This window comes from Gymnoscopelus microlampas (genome assembly GCF_963454915.1).
Source record: "Gymnoscopelus microlampas genome assembly, chromosome: 4".
NCBI lineage: Eukaryota > Metazoa > Chordata > Actinopteri > Myctophiformes > Myctophidae > Gymnoscopelus > Gymnoscopelus microlampas.
Window position 1 is genome coordinate 17,066,836 of NC_139941.1, and position 25,706 is coordinate 17,092,541.

General features: G+C 41.7%; 1 protein-coding gene across 1 annotated transcript in view; it reads right to left on the reverse strand.

The window, feature by feature from the left end:
- The window catches only part of ksr2 (kinase suppressor of ras 2), a gene marked incomplete at both ends in the record, with an annotated part of 129,650 nt that overhangs the window by 69,393 nt on the left and 34,551 nt on the right, over positions 1 to 25,706 (reverse strand). The window contains 2 exons of the mRNA XM_084054044.1: positions 9,592 to 10,070; positions 10,923 to 10,960. Of these exons, the coding sequence (XP_083910170.1) occupies positions 9,592 to 10,070; positions 10,923 to 10,960 (517 nt within the window). The remainder of the gene's footprint in view (positions 1 to 9,591; positions 10,071 to 10,922; positions 10,961 to 25,706) is intronic.

A 25,706-nucleotide genomic window follows, 5' to 3' on the forward strand; every position in this document is an offset into this window, starting at 1 on the left:
ATGTAAAAAAATGTGTTTTGCACAAATCGGCCTCCTGGTGGCGCTATAACAGGCCCATGTGAAAAAATTGGGGCAGAGGTTCTGAATTGGCATCCAGGGAGTGTGTGTGCACAGTTTCGGAGCGAACGGACCAACGGTGCCGGAGATTAGGTGGTAACACACAGACAGGACACACGCACACACGGACGGACGGACGGACGGAGGGTAAAACATACTCTCTCGCCATGCCTTCGGCCTGGCGGAGACAATAAATAAACAAATGTTATTAATTTGACTGTCCATCATACCCCTACTGAAAATAAATTAACATGCTCTCCCTCTCTCCGGTGGGAGCTCCCCATGGGTCCCTATCCCTCGTCTGTCAATCAAATAATGTAACGCTACAGCATTCGAAGATAAACTTAGCAGCTCCTGGTGGGTTGTTTCATGTCAAGGGAATGTATCTAGCAATTAATTAGGTTTGTAATTATGATTTTAACAGCCAACTGTTATGGGGTCAACTGTCAAATAACTATGGAAAATTGTGTTTCTATGAACAGCCAAATTCGGGAACGATCGATCGTGATTGGTGTCGTGCTGAAACCAAAACCCAACACCATACCATGCCAGATTCAGACTAAAAAATGTGTGTTTAGGGAAGTTATCAAAAGGCTCATTTAGGTGGAATGGTTATTTTTGAAAACATGTACCACCGAAAGATTATATGAAAAATAACGTTTGTTTAATTGAAAAGGTTACACAGTATGACTTTAAATCACTGAAACCAATTACTGAAATCATTGACTTCATAAACTGTGGGGATTTTTTAATAGACATTAATTTTCCATTTAGAGACACCTGCCCTTGACTGCATGTGGAATAATTTCAATTAATTACACTTGTAAATGACACAAGACTTGGCTAACTTCCCAGCCTCATCATATCCCTTCACTTTTGGACATAAGTTATTAAAGGACGTTGAGGAGATAAGTCAAGTATTACCAGATTAGATTAAATGTATACGTTTGTATTGTAGCCCAGAGGTTCTCAAATAGTTTAATGTTACGGATCCCCAAATGTATTTGGCCGTGGACCCCATTTGCAAAGATTTTGTGCCAAGGACTCCCATGAGAGAAGATCTGTCAACATTTGTCAACATCCTGTATTAAAATTGTCTTGTGGGTGGACATTGGGTTGACGGACGTCACATCATACATGGAGATTTTGCACGTCACAAACAAACAACAAACAAGGGCCGCGTCACAAACACACTAACGTAACATCATCTCTCAAGAAAAAAAAAGAAAAAATAATGGGTTCCCATATATGGAGGGGTGGGCATCACAAACACACGTCACAAACCCTGATATGCCCATCATTCCCGACTTGCTTGGTCCACGAGTAGGCCGGTGCCCAAAGTGTTTTTGACATTTTTTTGGGGGGTGAACTACTCCTTTAAGTGATTAATTCATAATGCGTTTTGTTTTGTTTTTGTTTGGGTCCCGAGGAGACACCCACATTTCTCTTTTGGGTCTCGAGCTGAAAAAGTTTGGGAACCACTGTTGTAGACTGTAGAAAATAGGCAGTGTGCCACCTGCTATTGATTTAAACTTCTGACTAATTGCTAAGATACATCCCTTGTAAGTCGACTGTGTATTTTTAGAACAAACAGCAGGGGGCCTGAGTCACCGACACATGGGACCCAGCAGGAACTCTCTTCAGCATCTGTGCATCTGTCAAAAGGCGCAGGCTGAACGTCTGAATTTGTTTGGAGTTTCGCAAACAAGCACTGGGCCAGGGTTATTACAGGTAACTGACACAACGAAATAACTCAAACTAGAAAAAACAAAAGAAAAAACGTGTTTGCTAGTTTCTCAAACGTTTTCATGTCATGGACCCCCAAAATGATATAGTTAGCCGCGGACCCCCATCTTAAAATATTTTGTGCCAGGAACCCCCAAGATTTGTCAAGATTGTTTGAAAATAGCCACAAAAAAAAATAAGTTGAAAAAGTGTTTCAACTGTTGCTCATTTTGCATAAGACCCCCTGGGACCCCTTCAAGGACCCCTGGGGGTCCCCAGACCACACTTTGAGAACCAGAGTCATAAAATATCGTCACTGTTAATAGTGATAACTCATAATGCCTCTCAATAACATCTTGAACACTAAGAGCTCTGCTGGCTCATGCGAATTGGACTGAAGTAGATGCCCAGAATAACTCATTTTCTACTTCTGACAAACACAAAAACGCACCCGCATTCTCTCTGCAAAGTATTCATGTCCCTCAAGTTAATACAGATGGTGCACTTCAAGTGAAATGAGGCGCTTAAAGCCAGATTTGTACTTAGTTGCGTGCAGGTGCCACCCACAGAAAATAGCCAGTCTACAAGTTCACAAAGCGTTGCACCACATGGGAGTGCTAACGTTTTTCTGATGCTAACTTGCCTACAGACAGCCGTGCCAAGCGGGGCCGGACGTGCGATGCAAAACTCTGTGCACATGCAGCTGTGTCAAACCAATAAGTCCAGAGTCAATCTCCCCCCCCGCATGAATGAATGAACCATTGTAAAGCGCTTTGAGCACGTGGAAAAGCACTATAAAAATGCAATTCATTAAGTGTGAAGTAGATCAGATGAGTGACCAGAACCGGTCCGATCTGGAGGGGCATGCGTTCCGACTAGTATGCATCAATTACACTTTAAGTCATCAGGGCATAGTATAGGCACACAAGAGAAATTCTAAGATTTTGAAACATTTTCTACATTTGCAGTTGTAAACTTGAAGATTGGGTAATTTCACAATTATAAAATAAGTCTTAAATGGTTAAACATGCCAACTGGTTGCATCCTTGCTGCTGTCTTTCAGTGTTCTGCCCTGACTGTCACGGTGCGACTCAAGAGAACTAGGACCCAAATGCTGAACAGACAGGCAGGAGCCTGTCTGTTTTATTATATAAGGATTTATTATACTGAGAATACAAGGAGACAGATCCTGACACTGACCCACGGCCAGCAGTGTTGTGTTGCCACCAACAAAGTACCCATGCGGGTGTCCAACCCAAAAGTGGGTTCATCAAATGAATAGGGATCATCTCCAATACATTTTCAATGCACCCAAAAAATGAACAGTAAACAGAAACAATTCTCGTTTCTCCCTGGCAATAATTGTCTCTTTCCTGATTGAACTACTTCCAGCAGCTGCTGTAGCTATCCCAACTGAATGTCATAGCAGTTTGTGCCAGGCTTAACACCCGGGAAGCTGCATGTACTGTACTGTACATGTATGTAATGTTGATGTTGTTTCTTCTGTAGGTACAGAGCGGATTATATCATAAGCTCCCAGGCAGCTGTGCTTTCTTGAAATCTATAAAGGAACCACACACAATCCTCACACCTTTGCATCCCTGTTTTGTCTTGGGAATCACAATCATGTGTATTTATGTTTCATACATCTTGTTGTGAATCTTGTATGTCTTCGTATACCTGTGCATGGACTGAATCCCAGCAATCACTGTCACTTGGCATTTCATAGGGTCCATTTTAAAATGTCAATTACATAGAATTATGTATATTAAAGGACAGCTGGAAGACGGTAACATTTATAACAGAACAGAATTATTGATTCACTCGTCATGAAAACAAAGCTATTGTATTGATTTGACCAAGTGGACAGGGACAGAGAAAGTATATTCCATTGAACTGTATGCAAAGGGGTTTCAAACTGTTTGCAAATGTTTTTATAAGAATAATAATGTATGTTTTTATTTTTCATTTTATTCTACCAGATGCAGGCTTGCAAGTTGTATTTTATGGAGAAGTCATGATAACTTGCTTTCAAGAATGGATCAAGGTCAGAGCTATAGAGCTGGAACCCAAGCCTGCGCTTAACTCATTGAGTGCCCAAATTATTTCTGACTATTTCTGGCCAGTATGATTTTTTTAGGGTAAAAAAAAAGTTTTAAAAAAAGTGCTTAGGAAGCGAGATACAGCCTTTTTCAGTTATAAGTTAAACAAGGAGTGGATGGAGCTGCAAATCTTCAGATAATGATATCTTGGGTTCTATTTTTTTTTTAAAACACGTGAAACACACTAATGGCACGTTGCACCATAGCGGTAAAACACGTGACGTGAAACACGTTAATGGCACTCAATGAGTTTTAATAATGGAAGTTCATGCTTAGAGATAAGGTTCCTCTGTGAGGGAACATTATCACACAGACAGATTAACAAAGTTGTCCCATAAGCACTTGACCGGGGCGGTTTGAGCCCCTCTTGTGTGCGTGTGGGTTAGAGTCCCACATGCTATAATGGGTTTCTGGCCTGTCGAAACTGGACAAAGGTTCAACAGATGGATACACCAGCTCAGTGGCATTGTGGTTGGAGAGTCCGCCCTGAGATTGGGTGGTCGGGGTGCAATCCCAAAGACTATAAAAATGGTATCCAATGCCACCCTGCTTGGCACTCAGTATTAAGAGTTAGACTGGGGGTACTTGAACATCGAGCCGCCGCACGCTACAGAAGATAGAAGATAGGCTCCTGACCTACAGTATGGGCCACATGGCTCGGAAACTATTTGTTCCCAAGGCTGTACTTTACACTACCATACTGCTGAATGCTTGAGGAAAAGTTAAACAAAAGAGGTGCATCGTCTGCCACAAAAATATTAGCCTAGCAGATTAGCTAAACTTTGACAAAAGTTTCCTCATGGGCCCAGGAAGAACTGATTAACTGGTCCACATGCATCATGAAGTTATATTATAGCCAAGTCTTTGCTATGCCTCTTATTTATTCATTTTTTATCTGTTTTATTCCTTTTATTCTTTATTTCCTTTCAAATGCCTTATCGTGCTTTTAAGATAGATAGATAGACATTTATTGATCCCGCGAGGGAAATTCACTTGTCATAGCTGCACTGCAGTATGAAACACAGGACAGATACCAGGTCAAAATAGTTCACAGGACAGCAGAACCATTTTTGCGTGACAATGCAGGAAATGGGGGGGTTCATATTTGATGGTATATATACAGTAGCACATTTAGTTAAATAGCATGGAATGTTTTGCATGTTATTTTAACAGGCTTTAAAACACATACTATAAAACACATACTATCAGGCAGGAAAAGGGAAATTATGCAAACCATTAAGGATAGTGTACGTTCAGGATAGGCCCACATTGTTGCATTTTGAACCATTGCTTTTACGTGCGATTGCGACACACCTTAATTCTAAACAGCTGTGGAATCGTGGTCTGCATTTAAACGCTGTCACTATATAGTTGGGTTATCTTGATGAATATGTGACCGAAACGTCAAAATAAATCAATGTAGAGGTAATTAGAGTTTCCGGAATTCACTATTTCATTTGAATAATTGATTTGATTCCCTACTACAAGAGAAACAGTGTGCATGTTGCCTTTAACTAGGGCTGGGCAATTAACGGAAAATATATCAAAACCAATATTTAGAAACAATAACCTGCAACGTAATCTCGCTCATGCAGGTAATTTTTTTTCTTAAATCAACGAATCAACACAAAAACATTTAAATAGATATTTTACAATCAATTAAATCGATTAGTCTGTTCAACCAATTAACCCTATATTATACTTTGTACAACGGTGGCATGCAAAAATAGCAAAAATAGCCGATCTTCAAGCTCAAAATACTTGAGCGTGTAGATCTGCTATTTTGATTTTCTTTAAATAATTGTTCAGTCGTATCACTTCAACGAATCCTCCACCACTCCTATCAAGCCATTAGAAATTCCTCAATGTTTCTGAATGGAATGTCACTCATCCGTCAGTGGCTAAACCAACCACAGCCTTCCAGATCAATAAGACAAAGCGAGCATTCTTGTGTTATTCATCTCCTCAGTCTCAGGCTTGTATTGCATGCCAGTGATTCTGAGATAAAGTATGAGGCCATATCTCATTAAGAGGAATGTCTCAAGGGGTGAGCGGGTAATCCCTGGTTCTTGTGTCCTGGACACAGAACCAAGTAATTAAGTCAAGAGCAAATGGGAAAATAAGTAGCTCTGTGAGCTTATTAAAATGCCCAGGTTGCCAGCGGGAGACATGCAGAATGAGTAATATATCAGTGTACCTGTGAAAAGAACCTGAATGAACACTGTTCTAGGTTTCATTTACTCTGGGGTAAAACCTTAATTCTCTTTGTATTAAAGACAAAGACATGAGCTCTAAAGTAGAACATGGATAATAATGGATGGATTGTGTAATCTTGACACTGGAGACCTGTATAAATAGTGAAATCTACTTTCAGGCTAAACCATAGTGGATATCAGACTTGGCTTCCATGTGGATATTGGACCACTGGCCAGCCTGTGACGTCAGTCGTCTATGACAGTGGTTCCCAAACTGGGGGTCGGGACACCCAGGGGGTCCGAAAATTATTTTGTAGGGTCCCCCCAGATGATTAGCTTCATGTGCAACATTGTTTTCTCATTCAACAGTAAACAACCAACATACAGTATAAGTGTATACAGGGTGTCTGCACATTCTAAAGTGACAATTTAAGGACTTTTAAGACCTTTGTAATACCAAATTGGCCAAAATGTCAAATATTACTTAAGAAAGAGGCAAACATTGTGAAAATAGCCGATCTACAAGCTCACAACGCCTAGCAGTGCGAGGCTTTTGTGAACTTGTTGTTCGGCAATTTTCACAATATTTATCTGTGGAACCGAGTCAAACTAAATGTAATGCCTACAATTCCAACATGCTTGTCAGGGTGGGGGGTCCCCAGTTCAACCCTTATATCAATCACGTATGATGAATTGGTGGAGCGGTTTGCGAGATCCGAACACACAGACACCCAGACACCCAGAAAGACAGTCAGTCAGTCAGACAGACAGACCCTCTTCTATATAGACGGCTCTACCCCCCATAAAGCCACACTGTAAAAAAAGAAAGAAAAGAAAACAGAACAGATGCAACAACGTGCACGAACTCCATTCCCCTCGTGCGTATAAAGATTCATGAAATGCACACAGGTGGCTCATGTCGGAACTGAACCTGCAAGTTGATGCTTGCCGGCACTTGCACTTACAACTGACTGAGCCCTTTTTCAGTTATGATGCACTACCGGGATTATTTCGCTATCGGTGAAGGCAAGAAGACAATGTCCTCTGTCCAGACGAGAGGCAGCATTTCCGGGCGCACTCCGTACAAAGGCCATTGATTAGAGGATCTCAGCTCTGAGCCTGCGGTCTATCAGCGCTCTGAGACCGGTAATCAATTCTCTAATGCCGTTTGAGGTCAGTGCAACTGTGATTCTCTCCTTACTGGGCAGATGCGCATACGCACACGTGCGTGTGCACACACACAGGTTTGTAGTACTATGCTTGTGAGGACATCAACATTTTAGTACTGTGATTTTAACACTTGTTTGCCATCTTAACTCCCTGAGTGCCAGGATTGCCAGAATTATTTCAGAATTGATTCTGAAAAGTGCCAGAGTTTTTTTCACAGAAAACAAAAAGTGCTTAGGAAGCGAGATACAGCCTTTTTCAGTTCTAAGTTAAACAAGGAGTGGATGGAGCTGCACATCTTCAGATGATGATATCTTGGGTTCTGAACATGTTTTTCAAAAAATGTTTTTTTTTTACTATTTTTTCAAAAACACGTCAAACACGTTAATGGCACCCAGCGCCATAGCGGTAAAAACATGTGAAACACGTTAATGGCACTCAGTGAGTTAACCCTAAAAGCCGAACGTATAGCAGATCTACAAACTCACAGACCCTGTAGATACTGTCGGCTATTTTCAGAATCAGGTTTTATCAGAATCAGGTTTTATTGTCACATCACAGGTTTACAAGGTAAAACAGTGGGTGAAATTCGTTTTTGTATATCATTCCCAATTTCAGTGCATGATACCAGCATACAACTACAGTAAGTAACAATCTGCCATAACTTCAATTCTAACCCCTAAACATAACCTCTAAATGTCTAACCCTAACCTGAATATTTTCCTAATTGTAATAATTAATCAGAACAATACATAAATAAATAACCAACCAATTCTCTTGTGAGGACCATGGAATTTGTCCTCACAATGTCTATTCTCAAATTCTACAAACTTGTGGGGACATTTGGCCCTCACATGTATACAGTACACACGACACACACACACACACACACACACACACACACACACACACACACACACACACACACACACACACACACACACACACACACACACACACACACACACACACACACACACACACACACACACACACACACACACACACAGCGCCCTATCTACAAGCACGCATGCACTAAATATAACCCAGATGGCTGTCGTAAAGGCAGAAGACAAACTCCCAAATATTAACTTAGCAAGTGGCACAGTGATAGGGCATTGTCATCTAATGGCATTATCAAAATGAGCACGGCTGTCCTGAGGGGGGGTCTGCTTCCTGATTACCTCACAGCGGTGGACCCTGTGGCCGGTCAAATCTGATCAGCATAGCACCAGACACAGCCACGGCCGGTCAGGAACTCTGCCCCTAGGCCCCCGTATCTCTACTGACTGACTGACTGACTGCCCGCTGGTCCGCTGGGTTTTCCAAACAGTGGGTCGGGACCAAAATTTGGCCCACGGACAAAAATTGTATGGGTAAATATATACTAGTACATATATCTGTGAGATGTTCACAGGTACACTGTATTTGCCTTGACATAATGGTAGCTCGAAGGAGATAAATAAAAGTGTTTTTTTTCTTTAATTATTATTATTTCAAAAATATTTTTAAAAAATAAATCTGCTTCATGGGACAATGATGTCCTTCTGGGAAGAAATCTGATTGGGCTCTGGCCAAGGTTATTATAGTTTTGAATGTTAAAATGGGAATAACAAAATCCCCCAAATTACTTATTTTCTATCAATTATACACCCCAAGCCTTGAATTCATGGAGATTTTGTTGTTTTGTTGTTCGCATTCCTGAGCCAACAATTTGATGATCGGGTCATCAGTCAATAGGAGACTTAGTAGGAGTCTACTCTGCTGGTCATCTAATTATAGGCTTACAAAAACAAAAAAATCGCCATGAATTCAAGGCTCCATGGGGTGTGTAATTGATAGAAAATATGTTTTTTTTGGGGTGAACTACTCCTTTAATTGAGAAAATCTGTCACTGTTGCTTTTTTATTTTATTTCCCCTTTCATCATTGTCTTCCTTCAACTGGCACACTGAATACTAGATTACCTTGTAAATTACAAGGTAATTACAAGGCAAAGGCCTTTCGGCCTGGCAGAGACAATTACACATCATGTAACATCATTGCGTAGCACACTAATAACACTGTGAAATAAAATACAAACAGTGAAAATAACTGATTTACAAGCTCACAAAGCATGAGCGTTGTAGATCGGCTAGTAGATAAACTATTTTCGCTGTTCATCGTACGAGTATAGAGTTGTATGTACAAGGCCTCACGTACCCCCCCCCCCTCCTGTGACTTCTTTGTCACCCCCTTTTTGTCACCCCCCTTTTTGTCACCCCCACCCAGACCCCACGTGGAAAGCCTTTGCTTCATAAAAGGCGGATAGTTTGAACGTACCCAAAGGACGTGGATGGCACTTACTTGGGTGTCTGCACGTCCTCCAGGCGGTTCCCCAGCTGGAACTCGTGGGACTTGCTGCGGTGCAGCGCCGTGAAGCCCGGCAGCAGGTGGATCAGCTTGCGGCTGGGCGGAGGCGGCGTGCCCGGCGCCTTCACCTTGTTCCGGCGCCGCATGGGGGGCGTGCCCGGCGGGGTCATGGTGTTCACCACCAGGGGAGTCCGGGGAGGCGTGTGGCCAAAGTGCCTCTGCCGGGGGGACGGGGGCAGGGAGCGGTGGCCCGGGTCCGGGGACGGGAAGAAACCCGTGGCCGCGGCGTCGACCGTCAGCCGATCGGAGTACAGGGAGGGGCTGTGGCATACATGCTGGTTGCACTTGGACTGGACCTGGGGGCTTTGGGAGAGCTGGAAGCGGACCCACTGGCTGGGCTCCGGCTGGCACACTGGGGTGTTTTCCTTGCCCGACTCGGAGGTCGGCCACTGGATGGACCAGTCCTGCTTGGCCTGGCTCCCTGTCGACCAGGAGGAAAAGAGGAGAGAGGAAACTGTGGACTGTATGAAGGCCACGTACACACGTACCACCGATTGTACATACAGCATGAATGAGCACTACACTCTGTTGTCCAATAATCTGGGAGTGAGTTTGCAATAGACCCCTTAACAGACGACGTCACAGTGATAAGAACCAGTATGCACACAACCAGTATGCGCGTAATGAAACCCATTCTGTCAGGTCTTGCTGGGAAGCGCCTCACTAACCAACACACAAGAGGGGGTTGGGGTGTGCTGAAACCAGCGCACCCCAAAACAACAGGTTGGGAATTGATTGAGTCAAACAATCACCTGTGCGTCCAGTCTCAATGTTAGTAAACAAATAATTGGTCTATTGATTCCATCGCCAGATTTGGAATGCTTTTTCTTTTCTTTTTTTACATAGAGTTTTCAATGTACAGTATGCACAAAATAAGAGAGTTTCACATTTTATGCCATGACAAGTTGTTTAATATCTGTGAACTTGGAAGCTGTAGTGCTTGTTTATTTCAGTTTTTTACTTGATTTGTGGACACATTTTGTGAATACCATAAGCCTTTGTTTGTTACAAAGCAAATTTTCTCAAGTTATCAAAAGCTCAGTTAGCACTAGCATCACATACACATGCAATGTTATGCAGGTATGATATGTTACGGCTAGATGGTATGTGTAGCTTTCACAGATGGACAGATGGAGAGGAGCGTGAAGAGAAAGCTGCATGAATCACAGCCGCTATAACACCACTTTACACCAAAACAAGAACAACAGAAAGCAATGACTTGGATGTAGGCAGTCAAAAATGATTTCTGAAGATGACAATACTTTACCTCCATTACTGTGCAATTTATCCTCCTCAAGTTGGTCTTAAGAAAGAAACAAAAGAAAGAATGTGCTCATTGATCTGGAAGGAACAACTTTCTACTTATTTCTTCCTTTTTAGAATGTGTCCATTGGCAAAGTGATTGTACAGGCATTCTATACTGTTCGTACAATTGATCCTTGCAACAGCTCTACAGACTCTCTATCTCAGTGCAAGTGAATACACATGAAATCAGCAGTCTAATGGCAGCCATCTCCGCCGAACTACCATTATGTCAAGGCAAATGCAGTGTACCTGTGAACATCTCACAGATACAGTATGCCACACTATAGCTGTGTTCCATTTTTGTCTTCACCACCAGGCAGATGCCATATATGATGAACGCAACAACCAATCAACATCCAATTTGGAATCACATCATGTTGGGGTGCATTTAGAGCACACCTCCAAAAGCGCTTTCACTTCTACTCATGGGGGGGGGGGGGGGGGGGCACAAATGCAAAAAAAATCGAAACATAGCTTTCTGCAACCCACGACTGAAACACGGCCCTGGGTATAGGCGACCCAGCCTGGCGAAGACCCGCACTCTGCGGAGCACCCTTTGTATAGCTTTTCTAGTTACTTTGGGATTTGAGCCTTTACTGCAGCAATGGCTGCATGGAGTGAAAGTGCAGAGAACACCTTGTCATCAGGCCTCCTCTTGTCAAGATGACATTCGTATAGCAGATTGCAGTCCCTATGCGTGAGTGCATTCCTCCATGGGCATTCATCACACATTGTTACAGTAGGTCTGGATCTAAATAGGAATAGCATCAGGCTAAAGAATAAACTATCACTGGGTAGAAGTTTCTATCACAACGATCCTACCACTGCATGCGGTACATTTCAAATTCTTACATCATCAACGAACACATTTTATAAGTTAACTATTCTGATATATGGTGTGAATTAAGACAGTATTTACTGAAAAGAGAAAAAAAGGTTTGGAATATTTCCATACACATTACGTACAGTATACAGTATGTAGTTCTTTTTGTGATATTATCAAACATAAAAGTCTACATTTCCGGAAAGGAAATACATATTCAGTCAGACCAGAAGCAGGGATAAAACATATCTCCACCGGCTATAAGAAATCAATGACCAGAGGGGGGAATATTAAAAGCAGAGGCATATGCCTCCCCCCCCCTGGATTTGCCTGCGATCTGAACAAAGTCTTAGTCTTAGCATGTTAACCCCCATAGCACCCCTTCAGTACGATATCAAGATACAGATGAAACAGAGTCGCCTCGAAAGAGTACTCCTCCTCCCCAGCCATGGTAAACACATGGTGAAGCCTCCTTTATTACTGGAGACTAAACCGGCAAGCAGCCACTCAGAAATGCTAAATTTGGCCCTGCAGCCTCACACATGGTCCTCCAGTCTCATCGGCCAGCGCTCGAGAGTTGTCGATCACCTGAGTCCTGATCAGCTTTGGTCTAGAATAGGGATGCTTAAACCATTCAATCCGGGAAAACATCTACAAATGTCTTCTAAATCCTAACTGGTGTCTGAAAAACCTATGTTGCTATGATATCAGTGGTGCTCAAACTTTTTCATGTCAAGGACCACTCAAAATGATATGTATTTGGCCGCCGACCCCCATCTCAAAGTATTTAGTTCCAGGGACCCCCAAAACCAAAGATTTGAGTTACAAATGTTCGCTTTAAAAATATATATATTCAAAGATTTGCACAAAGTTTCACGATTTAAAAAAAAATAGCAGATCTACCAGCTCAAAGCGCAGCACTCAGTGCCGCGCTATGAGCGTGGCACTGAGTATGTATATCTGCTATTTTTGAATAGCCAAAGTATAAAATAATGGTTTAAGTGGTTACACAGATTACACAGATCCCGGTTTTAATGGGTTAATATTCCACTAAAGCAGCGATTCCTAACCTGTGGGCCGAGACCCACTTGTGGGCCGTGAGGGCAGTGCAAGTGAGCAAGATTTTAACGATAACAGTAACAAAAATTATAATAATGTTAAAATAAAACATTGATCAGATGGGTGGGCCGTGAGCACTTAACATTTTTCACGTGGGCCCTCGTGCAGAAAAGGTTGGGAACTGCTGCACTAGTGATACGTGAAAATACGACTTTGAGGTCGAATTTTTATATTTGTATGTGGATGGGCTCTGTGTTGTACTGTCTCTCCCTCTGATTGTGACTGAGTTTGTGTGTGTGTGTGTGTGTGTGTGTGTGTGTGTGTGTGTGTGTGTGTGTGTGTGTGTGTGTGTGTGTGTGTGTGTGTGTGTGTGTGTGTGTGTGTGTGTGTGTGTGTGTGTGTGTGTGTGTGTGTTTGTTTGGTTCCAGGTGTTGTGTGATGACTGGTGGACATGTGTGATTGAGCAGGAGGTGACCTGGGTGTTGATTGGCCTGGAGATGACAGTTTCCAGGTTATAAGTGCAGCTGACACCAGTCAACACTCTTTCTCTCCTGCCTGGCTCCCAACATGACCAATTCTGAGAAGACTTGTTTAGTGTACATGTTTAAAAGAACAAAACAAAACAACAGTCCAGAAAATGGCAGGGATGGAAAGCCTTTTTGGTTAATGTCCTTTTCTCCTGTTTTGTGGTAGGGAGGTAGGGTAGTATTTTGTAACCACCTAAGATTTGTTTTGTTTTGTTTTGTTACGTCAGGTAGCTTTCATGTATTATTTGAGTTCCTTGTTAGTGGTTTGGCTAAACTCGCCCTGATGTCAATACTTTTAACAATAATAAATCATCCTTGGACTGTTAATTTCAATTACAATTACAATTTAGGCATTTAGCAGACGCTCTTAATCCAGAGCGATTTACAGTAAACAAGGACAACACAAGGCAATACATCAAATGCATAGAAATAGTCATCTAGGATCCATAGGTAAACCAAAAACCTATCATCAGTCTAACAGTAGGATGTCAGAAAGAAAAACATCTATATCTGTACATTGTCCAGTATGTCAATTTGTTCTGCCCGTGTAAAAATATAAATGATTTATAAAGGCACATTTTCTCATGAATCTTTTGACTGAACTCATCAAGCTCATACACAAGTGAGAACTCTCTGACCGAGACAGAAGAGCTGCAATCAGACTCATGGACTTGGAATGACTCAATTCATCAAGCGCACTAGTATCTTAGCAACTGCTTTATCAAAATAGTAACAACGACCTGAGTTTCTGGATTTCTTTCTTCACATGGTCTCACCTACAGCAGGTGTCTCACCTAATAGGTAAAAGACCCAGGCACACCAGCATTGCATTGCTATAAGGACATGTGGAGCTTACGGTAGTGGAAAGTAAATGCGTAACTAAGTACATTTACTCAAGTACTGTAACAATTTTGAGGTACTTTTACTTCACTTGAGTATTTTTCTAAACTTTTTGAATCTCACTCCTGACAAATACCCCACATTACAATAAAAAACTAAAACTAACACTACAGCTAATATACCATCGCCCCCACCAGACAGGACACGAAGCTCAAGGACCTGGGCAGTGTTGCCAGATTCTGTGAGAGAAACAAGCAACCTAGGTCTAGGAAAACCAGCCCAAAAGAAGCGACTATGAGCCACATGAGCACTTTAACATATACATCAGCTATTTGAAAATAGCAGATCTACAAGCTCACAACGCGTCGCGATCGGCTATTTTCAAATCAAATCTTGCGGGGAAATTATAATAAGCAGATCTGGCAACACTGGACCTGGGCCTGCAATCGTCCATGTGCAGCTGGATACTGGACTTTCTGTCGGAGCCGCAACATCGCGTGGGCAACATCGCATCGGACCCCTTGACCCTCAACACAGGAGTCCCTCAGGGCTGCGTGCTGAGTCCTCTCTTCTATTCCCCTGTACACCATATGACTGTGCGGCTACGCACGGCTCCAACGTCATCGGGGGCCCGGTCGAAGACGACGACGAGGCGGCCAACAGAGCCAAGGTTGGAACATGGACACTGCGGCGCCAGGAGAACAGCCTTGCTCTCAACGTCGATAAGACCAAGGAGCTGATCGTGGACTTTAGAAGGCCGGACAGAGAGCACGCACCTATTCACATTTACCACCCCAGCCATGGTCTGTTCAAACCGCTGCAGCACCCACGGCCAGGCAAACGATACAGGAGCAATCGGGAGCAATACCACCAGACTCCTGAACAGTTTTTATATAGCAGCAATTAGACTGCTGAACAAGAGCTAAGCGTGTGGCCACTGCACAGGCTGAACTGAGCTGTTTTTAATGGACTGTCCTTTACATACATTTCATGACTCTTAACACATCGGGTGCCGATCACGGTCTGAACCGTGTGTTTACATAGTAGCGCTCTGGTGCCGTTCACGGTCTGGACCGTGAGTTCTGTCTTTTTGTTTTTTTCGTTTTTCTCCGCACGGGCGGGGCTAGAGCAGCCCTGGGAGCACCCATTGTGATCCTAAGAAGGATAGGCCAAATGGATCACCGGAAACAAAAACATGGCTTCCGTCCACTTCCTGTCTATTTCCTTCTTTAAAACGCCTATATCTCCGAATCCGTTTCCTGTGGTGAAAACCGGTCATGCGCGATGCGCGATCCCCCCCCCCGTTGTAACTCGCAAGTGAAATGTTATGGTTCCAGGCTGTAGCCAGGGTCATCGCTCAACATGAACGGATGCTTTTTTTTACGTGGATTTGCTCGTCGCGGAGTCTACAGATTTAAACAGTAAAGCGCAGTCAATGGGGAGAATGCTGGCACCCAACGTAAGTTGTTATGAAAAAATGCTGGCACCCAATGTGTTAAATTATTATGCACATTACCACTTTTTTGTGCACTTTGTTACTTGTAATGTGATGTGACAATAGAGTTTGATTCGGATTCTAAAACTGGGCCTTTACTTTTTCTTTTTTTTTAATGAGTAAGCTGGAATTGAAAACAAAAGGTCAAGACGTTTTTAAACTATAATAACCTTGACTTGGACATCTAGTCACTGTATTTCAGTTATATGATACAGCTTATGATGAAGCCATGCCTCTGTTTTGTACTTTATGTAATTGAACTAGAGATTTAGATGAGATTTACGCATATCTTTTGAGATTGTCCAGAAGGTCGAAGCTTTTTAGGAAAACTGTCCCAACTTATTAGATATTGAATTCACCGCAATCATAATGGACCATAAAAGTCTACTCTGTTGAAGCAAGTTCAACAGAGTAGCCTTGAGGGTTGGCTTGCAATGAGCTTTAATAAAATAAGTTTGAATTTCTTTCTTAGTTTTTCCTTTTAGATTTAGATTAAAACTGAACTTGACTACAGTTCATACCATTGCTGCTGCTGATATGTATAGTTGTGTACTTTGCAGAGATTTGTGCCGGGTGCAAGATAGGGCCCCATATACAGCATCGGTTCTCAAAGTGGGGTCCTTGGGGGGGGGTACCAAGGGGGTCCCCAGCTAAATTAGTAAATAGCGTCACAATAATTGTAACCACTATTATTTCATACTTTATTAATACTATTGAAAAATAGCAGATATAAAAGCTTGTACTGTACGTTTGCTATTTTTGAAGAGTCATGAAAACGTTTAGACATTTTTGAATAATTTTGCTTTTTTTTAACACAAATCTTCTCTTCTTGGGGTCCCTGGCAACAAATATTTTCAGATGGGGGTCCGCGGGCCAAATACATACAGTATCAATATGGGGGTCCTTGACGTGAAAAAGTTTGAGAAGCGCTGCCATACAGAAGCTCCACATCCACGCTCTCCCACTTCAACCCGGCAAATCTGTAGGATTTATGACTGAAGTCTCCTCCCTAATGACCATGATGCATCATCAACGGCAGGAATCGTAGCGTGAGGTGAAGCTTAAAGAAAGGTGGTTAATTACCACTTGACACGTTACCGTTGTGTGCTAAATGGCAGCGAAATGCCACTGCTGGGACGCTAGCCATCCCGTTTCCCTGCCTCTGTAAACAGGATTTGGATAAAGGGCACGTTGGAGGCGCTCAGAATAGAGTCCCTGTTTAATCCATTCAATACGGGAACGCATCTGTGTCATTTTAGATTGGAGCTGTAACCATAATTTTATACTTTGGCTATTTTTAGAACAATCTTGAATCTATATGTTTTTTGAAACAAACTCAAATCGTTGCTTCTGGAGGTCCCTGGAACGAAATATTTCACAAATGTCCGCTTTAAAAATATATATATTCAAAGATTTGCACACATTTTCACGATAAAAAAAAAATAGCACATCTACAAGCTCATGGCGCGGCACTCGGTGCCGCGCCATGAGCTTGTACTGTAGATCTGCTATTTTTTAATAGACAAAGACATCTAAAATGATGTTCCCGTATTGAATGGGTTAATCAGGACCCTTTCAATGAAGGGCTTGTCATGCTCTTGCAGCGTAAGCAATAGGACTCAAAGTTGTGTTTCGACTAATTTGTTTAATAAGGGATAATAATGGCCGGCTCGCTGTACAGTACATCATCCCACTTATTATGCGAACAAAATCATTAACGTGACGCAAAACCCCAATCTAAAAGTTAGTTTAATAGCGTGTGACAGGGTCTGATTGGACGTGCCGCGAGTAGGCAAACATGAAATTGCGCGAATCAAGGAAAAGGCTTTTCTTTTTCTTTCATTTTAATTTAATTAGTTTTTATATTACACAAATGAATACTCTGAAAATTGGTCAGATGGGTGAACGCTTTTCAAGGTTTTAAAGTGGGCCCTGAATCCAGAAAAGGTTGGGGACCGCTGATATAAGTGTTATCTTCTACAACTATTTTCATATTTCAATGTATGACATCATCTGTAGACAACAGAAAAATGACTGCGCATTACTTGTGCCACATTCTATCAGACCCTGTCAATAAGCATAGATACTACCGTTTCCATAGCAATGTTATGTAAACAGTGGTCTGTGATTGAGAGCAGCGGTCAGCTATGGAGGCATAATAGACCAATCGGAATCCACTATTCAAAAAAGCCATGTAATAACCCTCCAATAAAGAAGTCAGGAACCGCCCAGGGCTCTTCCAAAAAGTGGGTCTTGGTATTTGCAATTTTTTTGTCTTTCCCCTCTCCTCTGTTCTCGGCCTACACTAGCCTCATCCTTGCGCTGCAATGACCAAATCAAATATCACAATATTTTTGACCAAATAGCAAATACCTCAATATTGATTAGAACGAGTTTTGTGATGATAAAAAAACACATGTTGAATATAATAGTCCACCTACAACGCAACAACGAGACACTACGCCATGTGTTGAGAGCTTTTTCGAAAAGTAGAAAAATAACTGAGCTGATTAAAACCAGGAAAAGACAACACTTTTGCCATATTACGACATCCAATCAACCAGAGGATACTCTCATATCACCATATCAATATAATATCGATATATTTCCGAGCCCGGTCCTCCAATCTGCTTTCTTTCTTGCTCTTCTCTGCTCCTTTTTGTCTCTCCTTTTTCTCCAAATCCCCCCCCCTCCCTCCAGTTATTTCCTTTGCTTTCTCCCTCTCCTCCCACAGTCCCTTTCTCTCCCATTTTCCCATGTCTCTCTTCCATGCAGATGGCACTTTGAAGCCAATTAGCCAGAGTGTGAGTGATGGTGTCTCGCGGGCAGAGTGTAGGACGGGCCTTTTCAACTATCAAAGAGTATAGCGGGGGGAGAGAGGCACCGAGGCGTACCCTGAGAAGGAGACCTGTTGTGCTGTGGCTAAACACTAAAGCACGGATCAACAATATTAGCTACATCAAAACCGGAACTTGAATTTGTGAAATCCTCCATGCGTGGCGTATGGTGTGTGTGTGTGTGTGTGTGTGTGTGTGTGTGTGTGTGTGTGTGTGTGTGTGTGTGTGTGTGTGTGTGTGTGTGTGTGTGTGTGTGTGTATATATATATTTACTTATTTCAAGTACTGTACTTAAGTACAATTTTGAGGTACCTTTACTTTACTGCAGTATTTCCAATTTTCAGTACTGTTACTTCTACTCCACTACATCTCAGAGGTAAATATTGTACTTTTACTCTATTACAATTATTTGAAAATTTTAGTTACTAGTTACTGTTCAGATATAAATTATGATATTATAAAACATACATTAACCACTTTAGCCCTATTTTATACATAGGCTATTTGAAAATAGCCGATCTACAAGCTCACAACGCGTCACATCGTGATGCGTTGTGAGCTTGTAGATCTGCTATTTTCAAATATTTTAGTACTTTTACTTTTGGTACTTTAAGTACATTTTGATACCATTACTTTTGTACTTTTACTGAAGCAAATTTTGTGTGTGTGTGTGTGTGTGTGTGTGTGTGTGTGTGTGTGTGTGTGTGTGTGTGTGTGTGTGTGTGTGTGTGTGTGTGTGTGTGTGTGTGTGTGTGTGTGTGTGTGTGTGTGTGTGTGTGTGTGTGTGTCCTGGAGAAGGACACACGCTGCATAATGTGTGTATTATTGCAGCACAAAAAGGCTGCCTCCAAAATGTATGACTCATCTCGCTGCAACTCATGGACCACAAACACCAAGAGACAACGTGAAGAAGACTATATTAGCTCTCCCTTCCTCCGCTATACGTTCACTGCCTGAACCACTGCACTTAGGCAATGTTTGGAATTCTGGCATCAATGCACCATGTGTAATAGGGCTTTGAATATATTGAAACCGATATAATATTATATAACAAATTGACAATTTATTTTTCATGATCGACTTAATCTATTAGTCTGATTAACCACTTAACCCTGTATTATATCTTGTTGTACAATAGTGGCATACAAAAATTGTAAAAATAGTCGATCTACAAGCACAATGCGTGCTTGTAGATCTGTTATTTTCACTATATTGTTTTAATAATCGTTTATTCATTGTAATTGAGGCAAAAGTTTGAAATAATCGTGATATTGATTTGAAGTCATCAGCGCTAATGTGTACCCAGTGAGATCCTGAGCCTTGCTTTAACTAACTAACCAGGGGTCATCACCATGCAGACTTTATAATGGACTTTTTCATCTTCAACTTTATTTTTTTGACACAAAATGAGCGGTCAATAATATTACCAGAAACACATAGCTCTAACTAACCCTAAATGTATACCAAGGACTCCTAATGTGCCATAGTGTATGCCAATGAGCAACACATTTTATAATGATAGTATTTCTGCATTAATTAAATCACAATAGGCTGGACGCCAATTGCAAAGAAAGCCTGGAGCCTGGCACATCAGCCACTGCATACTGGCAGATTCCTTCTGTGTTTGGGATTCATAGGCTCTATGCCTTTGTTCTTTTTATACCTTTATGCTCTATGCACAGCAGCCATATTGAAAATAAATTGGGCCGTTTCCTTACTTCCTTCACAGCCAATTAGTCTTGCCAATTAGACTAATTAAGGCTCTGTTCCATTCTGGTCAAACAGAGTCAGAGTGTTAATATTGTGCATATTGGCTCACTGGAAACACTCTGCTACACCAGTGGGTCTCAAAGTGTGGTCCAGGTACCCTCATGGTTCCTTAAGGGGGTTCCAAATGGCCACTTAAGCATGTGTAACTCTGAGAGTGTAAAAATGGAACCAAATGGACCCGTAAGGGTCACGTTTACCCCAAAGGAGGAATGCTGGGCTTCAAGTGGTTAATCCTTGTCACAGACATGGATTAGTACTTGCCACGGACACATTTGTCTGTGTACGTACACAGTGATGACCCCTGACCCTAACGGGTCCATTTGGTTACATTTGGTACATCCTCAGAGTTACAACAACACCGAAGATTTTACTGTGTTACTTCAAGTCATTCCTGGTGAGTCATACACACATTAATTTTTCATTTTGAAAGGACACGTTCTTTACCCGCTGTGAAATCCTGAGTGTTAATTGAACTCTGAGAAGGTAAAAACTGTCCCGTAAGGGAGTCAAATGGACACTCAGGATTTGGCAGTGTCGATTCAACGTGAACGTGTTGCCTGGTTAATAGGATTTCAGACATGACTGCATGCAAGTGCAAAGGCACAGGCTCCCCTGAGAGTGCTGAACACCCCCCCCCCCCACACACACGCACGCACGCACGCACGCACGCACGCACGCACACACACACACACACACACACACACACACACACACACACACACACACACACACACACACACACACACACACACACACACACACACACACACACACACACACACACACACACACACACACACACACACACACACACACACACACACACACACGTATAACTATACTTGTGAGGACAGCAATATTTTAGGACAGTGATTTTAGGAATGTGTGACATTTGACATTTTTAACCCTGATTCTGAAGCTGATCTTTTGAGCTTATATATATGCTATTTTTGGTGCAGAACCCAATGCTCAAACTAAGTATAAATTAGGTTGAACCCCGACCCTAACCCCTAAACCTAACCTCTAAATGTCCAATCCTAACCCCAACCTGTAAGCCTAATTCTAAAACAAATCTAAAAAAAAAAATTGTTGGAAAATTGTCCTCACAATGTCTAGAAATTATCTACTATACTTGTGCATGGGGACATACGGTCCTCACAAGTAGTATAGTGTTACAACTACACACACACACACACACACACACACACACACACACACACACACACACACACACACACACACACACACACACACACACACACACACACAAGTGCGTGCGACAAGGTTGCAGTGCATCTTTCACCCTCTACAATACAAGCTCCCTCTGAGTGAGTCAGAATGTGAAGAATGGTTCCCTGCACCCCTGTTCACTCCGGGCTGGCAAGTGGCTCTCAGAGAGCCCATTAGGGGCTTCGCCAGCCAGAGCCTGCCTCGGAAGAGACACAAAGAAATGGAGAGAGTGGGACAGAGGTGGAGAGAGAGAGAGAGAGAGAGAGAGAGAGAGAGAGAGACAGAGACAGAGAGAGAGAAAAGGTGGCCTGAAGGAAGAGACAAAAGGAAGCATCGACAGTGAAGCCTAATTTGTCACATGATGATGTTGTTCGCTGAAAACAACTGGTTTCCCCGGAACTCGTTTGTAAGATGAATTATAAATCCGTACAAATTTTAAGGTCGATTGTACAACAGCGCCTTGACAGCGGAAATATCCGATATACAACCAATCTCTCAACAATGCGATGCATGTGAGCCAACGCGTCGTGATGCCACGATGCGACTTCTCGATTATTTGAAGGTTGTTACTGGTTTTAAGTATCGGTTTAGATATATCTTTCGGTTAATTGCCAAGCCCTGAAAGAGAATGAAACGGAGCCATTCCTCTCACATCATTGGTCTTCAGAGTGCCTGATATATCAGTACTGTGGCTCTCTCTCAGCGTTGGCGATGGCCATTCCCAGCATGCCTTTCAGGCAGGCCCAGCTGGACCCATGGGCATGGGCGGCTGAGACAGCCTGACGGGCACCGCCTGGGGATGCCTGTCTGCCCGCCCGCCCTCCTGCCTGCCTGCTTGCCTGTCTGTCTGTCTGACTGCCTGTCTGCCTGCCTGCCTGCCTGTCTATCTATCTGGATATCATCCACCTCCATTCTCAATCAAATCAGTGAGACAGAGAGATGGACAAGCACACAGGAAGCCAGGGCAAGTTAAGCAAGACAGACTGACAGTCTGGACATGGGGACAGATGGACATGCTTATTCAAGAGGAGCTAAGAACTTGACGTCATTACTCATTACATCTATGTACCACAAAGAAAACTCTCTGTAAGAGGGCTTTGATAAATAGTTAAACCATCAACTCTTTAATACATTTTCACTATATTTTAGTAGGTCTTAATGTACTTTTTCCCTTCTTAGAAATGTAGTGGAGTCAAATGTACAATTTGTCAAATGTAGTGGAGTGAAAGTCAAAATACAAATAGCCTACACATGTAAATGTACTTTGTCTGTACTTTGTACTTTTTCCATCACTGCAGGAAATATACCACAAAGGATAATCTCTGTAAGAGTACTTTGATAATAGTTAAACCTTTAGGCCTACCAACAGTAATAGCTCGTTTGGTGCATTACAAAGACAAACAAGTCATCAAGCTCATTTCCTCACGTATTCCAGGGAGCCTTTTCATGTGAAATAGAGGACAAAAGACATGCTGTCATCAAAGTGGTTATCAAACCTGTTTACAAAAGGATGTTGTTACCAAACCTAATAGCAACATGAGTTAGGTAAAGGCTTACTGCCCCCACTAGGTTAGGTTGCAGCATTACAATCGTTGAAAGTCTGAAAGCAAAATGCAGTCTGTGTCTCCCCCTAGTGCCAATTAATGGAACGAAACAAATGAACTTTTTTTAAGCTCATAAAATGAAACGAAACAAATACACTTTTTTTCAAGCAGATAATACAACTTGAGCTTGTATATCTGACATTTAAAAAAATATTTTTTCTTTTGGGTGGAAACTTATTGTAAGGGCACAACATATTTTCAGATGGGGGTCCACGGTCAAATACGTCCCTGACATGAAAACGTTTGCGACGTATGTCTCTCACTCTGACAAACAATATGTAGGTACCCCAAGCCTGTCACAATTAGGCTATTACATAATCACCTGATTGCAATTATTGTAAATAATTTTTCATAATCATAATCACTAGAATGGTTTCCATTCATCTGTATAAAAATAACAGAAATGTCACAATTCCATAATTGTTTCCCCATGTTGTGCTCTTTAAACCACTTTCAACCTGGTGTTCCTACTTTGTGCATTTTGGGCAAAGCATTTCCACAAATGTTACCCTACATTATTTATTATGATTACTGGTACCAGTCATTATCAGTAATTTCTTGGTATATTTCAGTAATAGGCTTTGTTTAGAGCTGGCTTATGTAACCATTCTCTTCTACCCCGGATTTGAACCCGGTTTGCTGAATTTCATCATTTTGAATCTTGACCATTAGGTCAAGATTCATGTCAAATCCTGTCTCTAGGTGAGACATGACCTTTGACACAATCTAAATATTTCAATAGAAGAGCAGAAAGACAAAATACAACCACCCTAACTGTATAAATTATATTGTATTAACATACTCTACCATACAGATTGGACAAAATTACATTTTATTCATAAAAAAGTGACGCTTTAAATTATTTGTCATATGAGCCCTGTGCATTATTTGTTCACAAAGCCTAAAAAGAAATGTAATTTTAATGTATATGTTCCAATGTTCAATGCCAAAAACATGATTAGATAATAAATCGCAATAATTTGTCTGACTCTGAATTAATCATCAAGTAAAATGTCATGGATTGTGACAACCGTGGGCATCACATTTACCCCCAGCCAGTAATTTGCAGGCAATTCATATTTTACTGGTCAAGTCCAACACTCCCCGCTGACAGGTGCCGCCCCAGCCCGTAGGAGTCCATGCAATGACCGATACCACCCTGCCCACCCGGCTTCCCTCCCCTGAACACGGGCCCATTGTGTTCGTGTAGACGCTCGACAAAGCCGAATGCACCACGGTGGATTCGAACCCAAAACCTCTGTTTGCGCCACCCGAGCGCCTACCTTTTTTTTCGGAAGAGTAAGGAGACCACCTCCAATGATCTCAATGAGGAAGTTCCAATGTTTGGAACTACAGGAGGCAACATCCCGCTTTGCGGCGAGATCAAAGCGTGACGCAACTCTCTCTTCTACACTCCTACCATATAATCTCTGTCATCATTTGTAAATTATTCTCTCATTCACCTGATTTTGATTAAAAAATAATTCATCAGATTTGAGGTTATGAAATTCAGATGACTAATAGGTGCCTGTGACTTGTGTCAGGTCTTTTGTTGCTGTTAAACTAATCACATTTTGTAACTAACTAAAACTTGCGGGATATAATTCATGTTAAAAAATGTACGCATAGTTAATACTACATTTGAATCTTTGTATCTTGGACAAACCCCGGATGGACTAAGTCAGAATGACTCTTACTTGTTTAAGATTCTACTTGCAGCAAGCAAAAAAGCTATTACAAAGAACTGGTTGCAGAAAAACTGCCCTACTATGGGGCTATTCATCAGTACTGTGAGACAATTGCATCTCTTAGAGCAGATGACCTACTCTTTGAGGCTCCAAAAGGAGCTGGGTGAAAAAAGATGGGGGAAGTGGCTGGACTATTTAGATAGCGAGCCAGATCCTTGATGATGTTTGTATCCTCCCTGTGGTATATTGTATTTTGTATTTGATCTTCAATATTGTCAACATGTCTCAGTCTTATTATTATTACTAGTACCAAATGTCCCATGACCTCTATTATTTTATTATTTATTTATTTCTGTTCTGTTTTTGTTTTTTACCTGTATGTTTTATTTCTACTGCTGTTTTTCTGTTGTTTTTTTGTACTATTTGATTTTATGTATTGTTTGATAAAACCTCTGAAAATAAAGAGTTAAAAAAAAAAAAAAAAATGTACGCATACAGTAGCTATTTTCCGCCATTTTCCGAAATTCTTTGAATACTATTGTACTCCAAATTGAAAGTGGTTTAAGGGGTGTCCCCTCAAGTGCTTGAGAGCAGTTTGGGTTAAGCATTCTCTGTGTATTTTCTTTATGTATAATTGGACCAACAAGTGTATCACATAATGTCATCTCCTCGAGTACTCTTTTGGCTGGTGTTGTTTTTTGTTTTTTCCACTTTTTGCTCTCTTCATTGTACCTTTTTATATAATGTCAATTTTTTCAAACATTTTTTGTGAGGGGGTTGGGTGGGAGGTTTTGTATTTGTTGTGTTTGTCTTGTGTTTTTTCTACAGAAAACTAGAAGGGTTTCTTTTTATGTCTGTTTATCTTATCCTG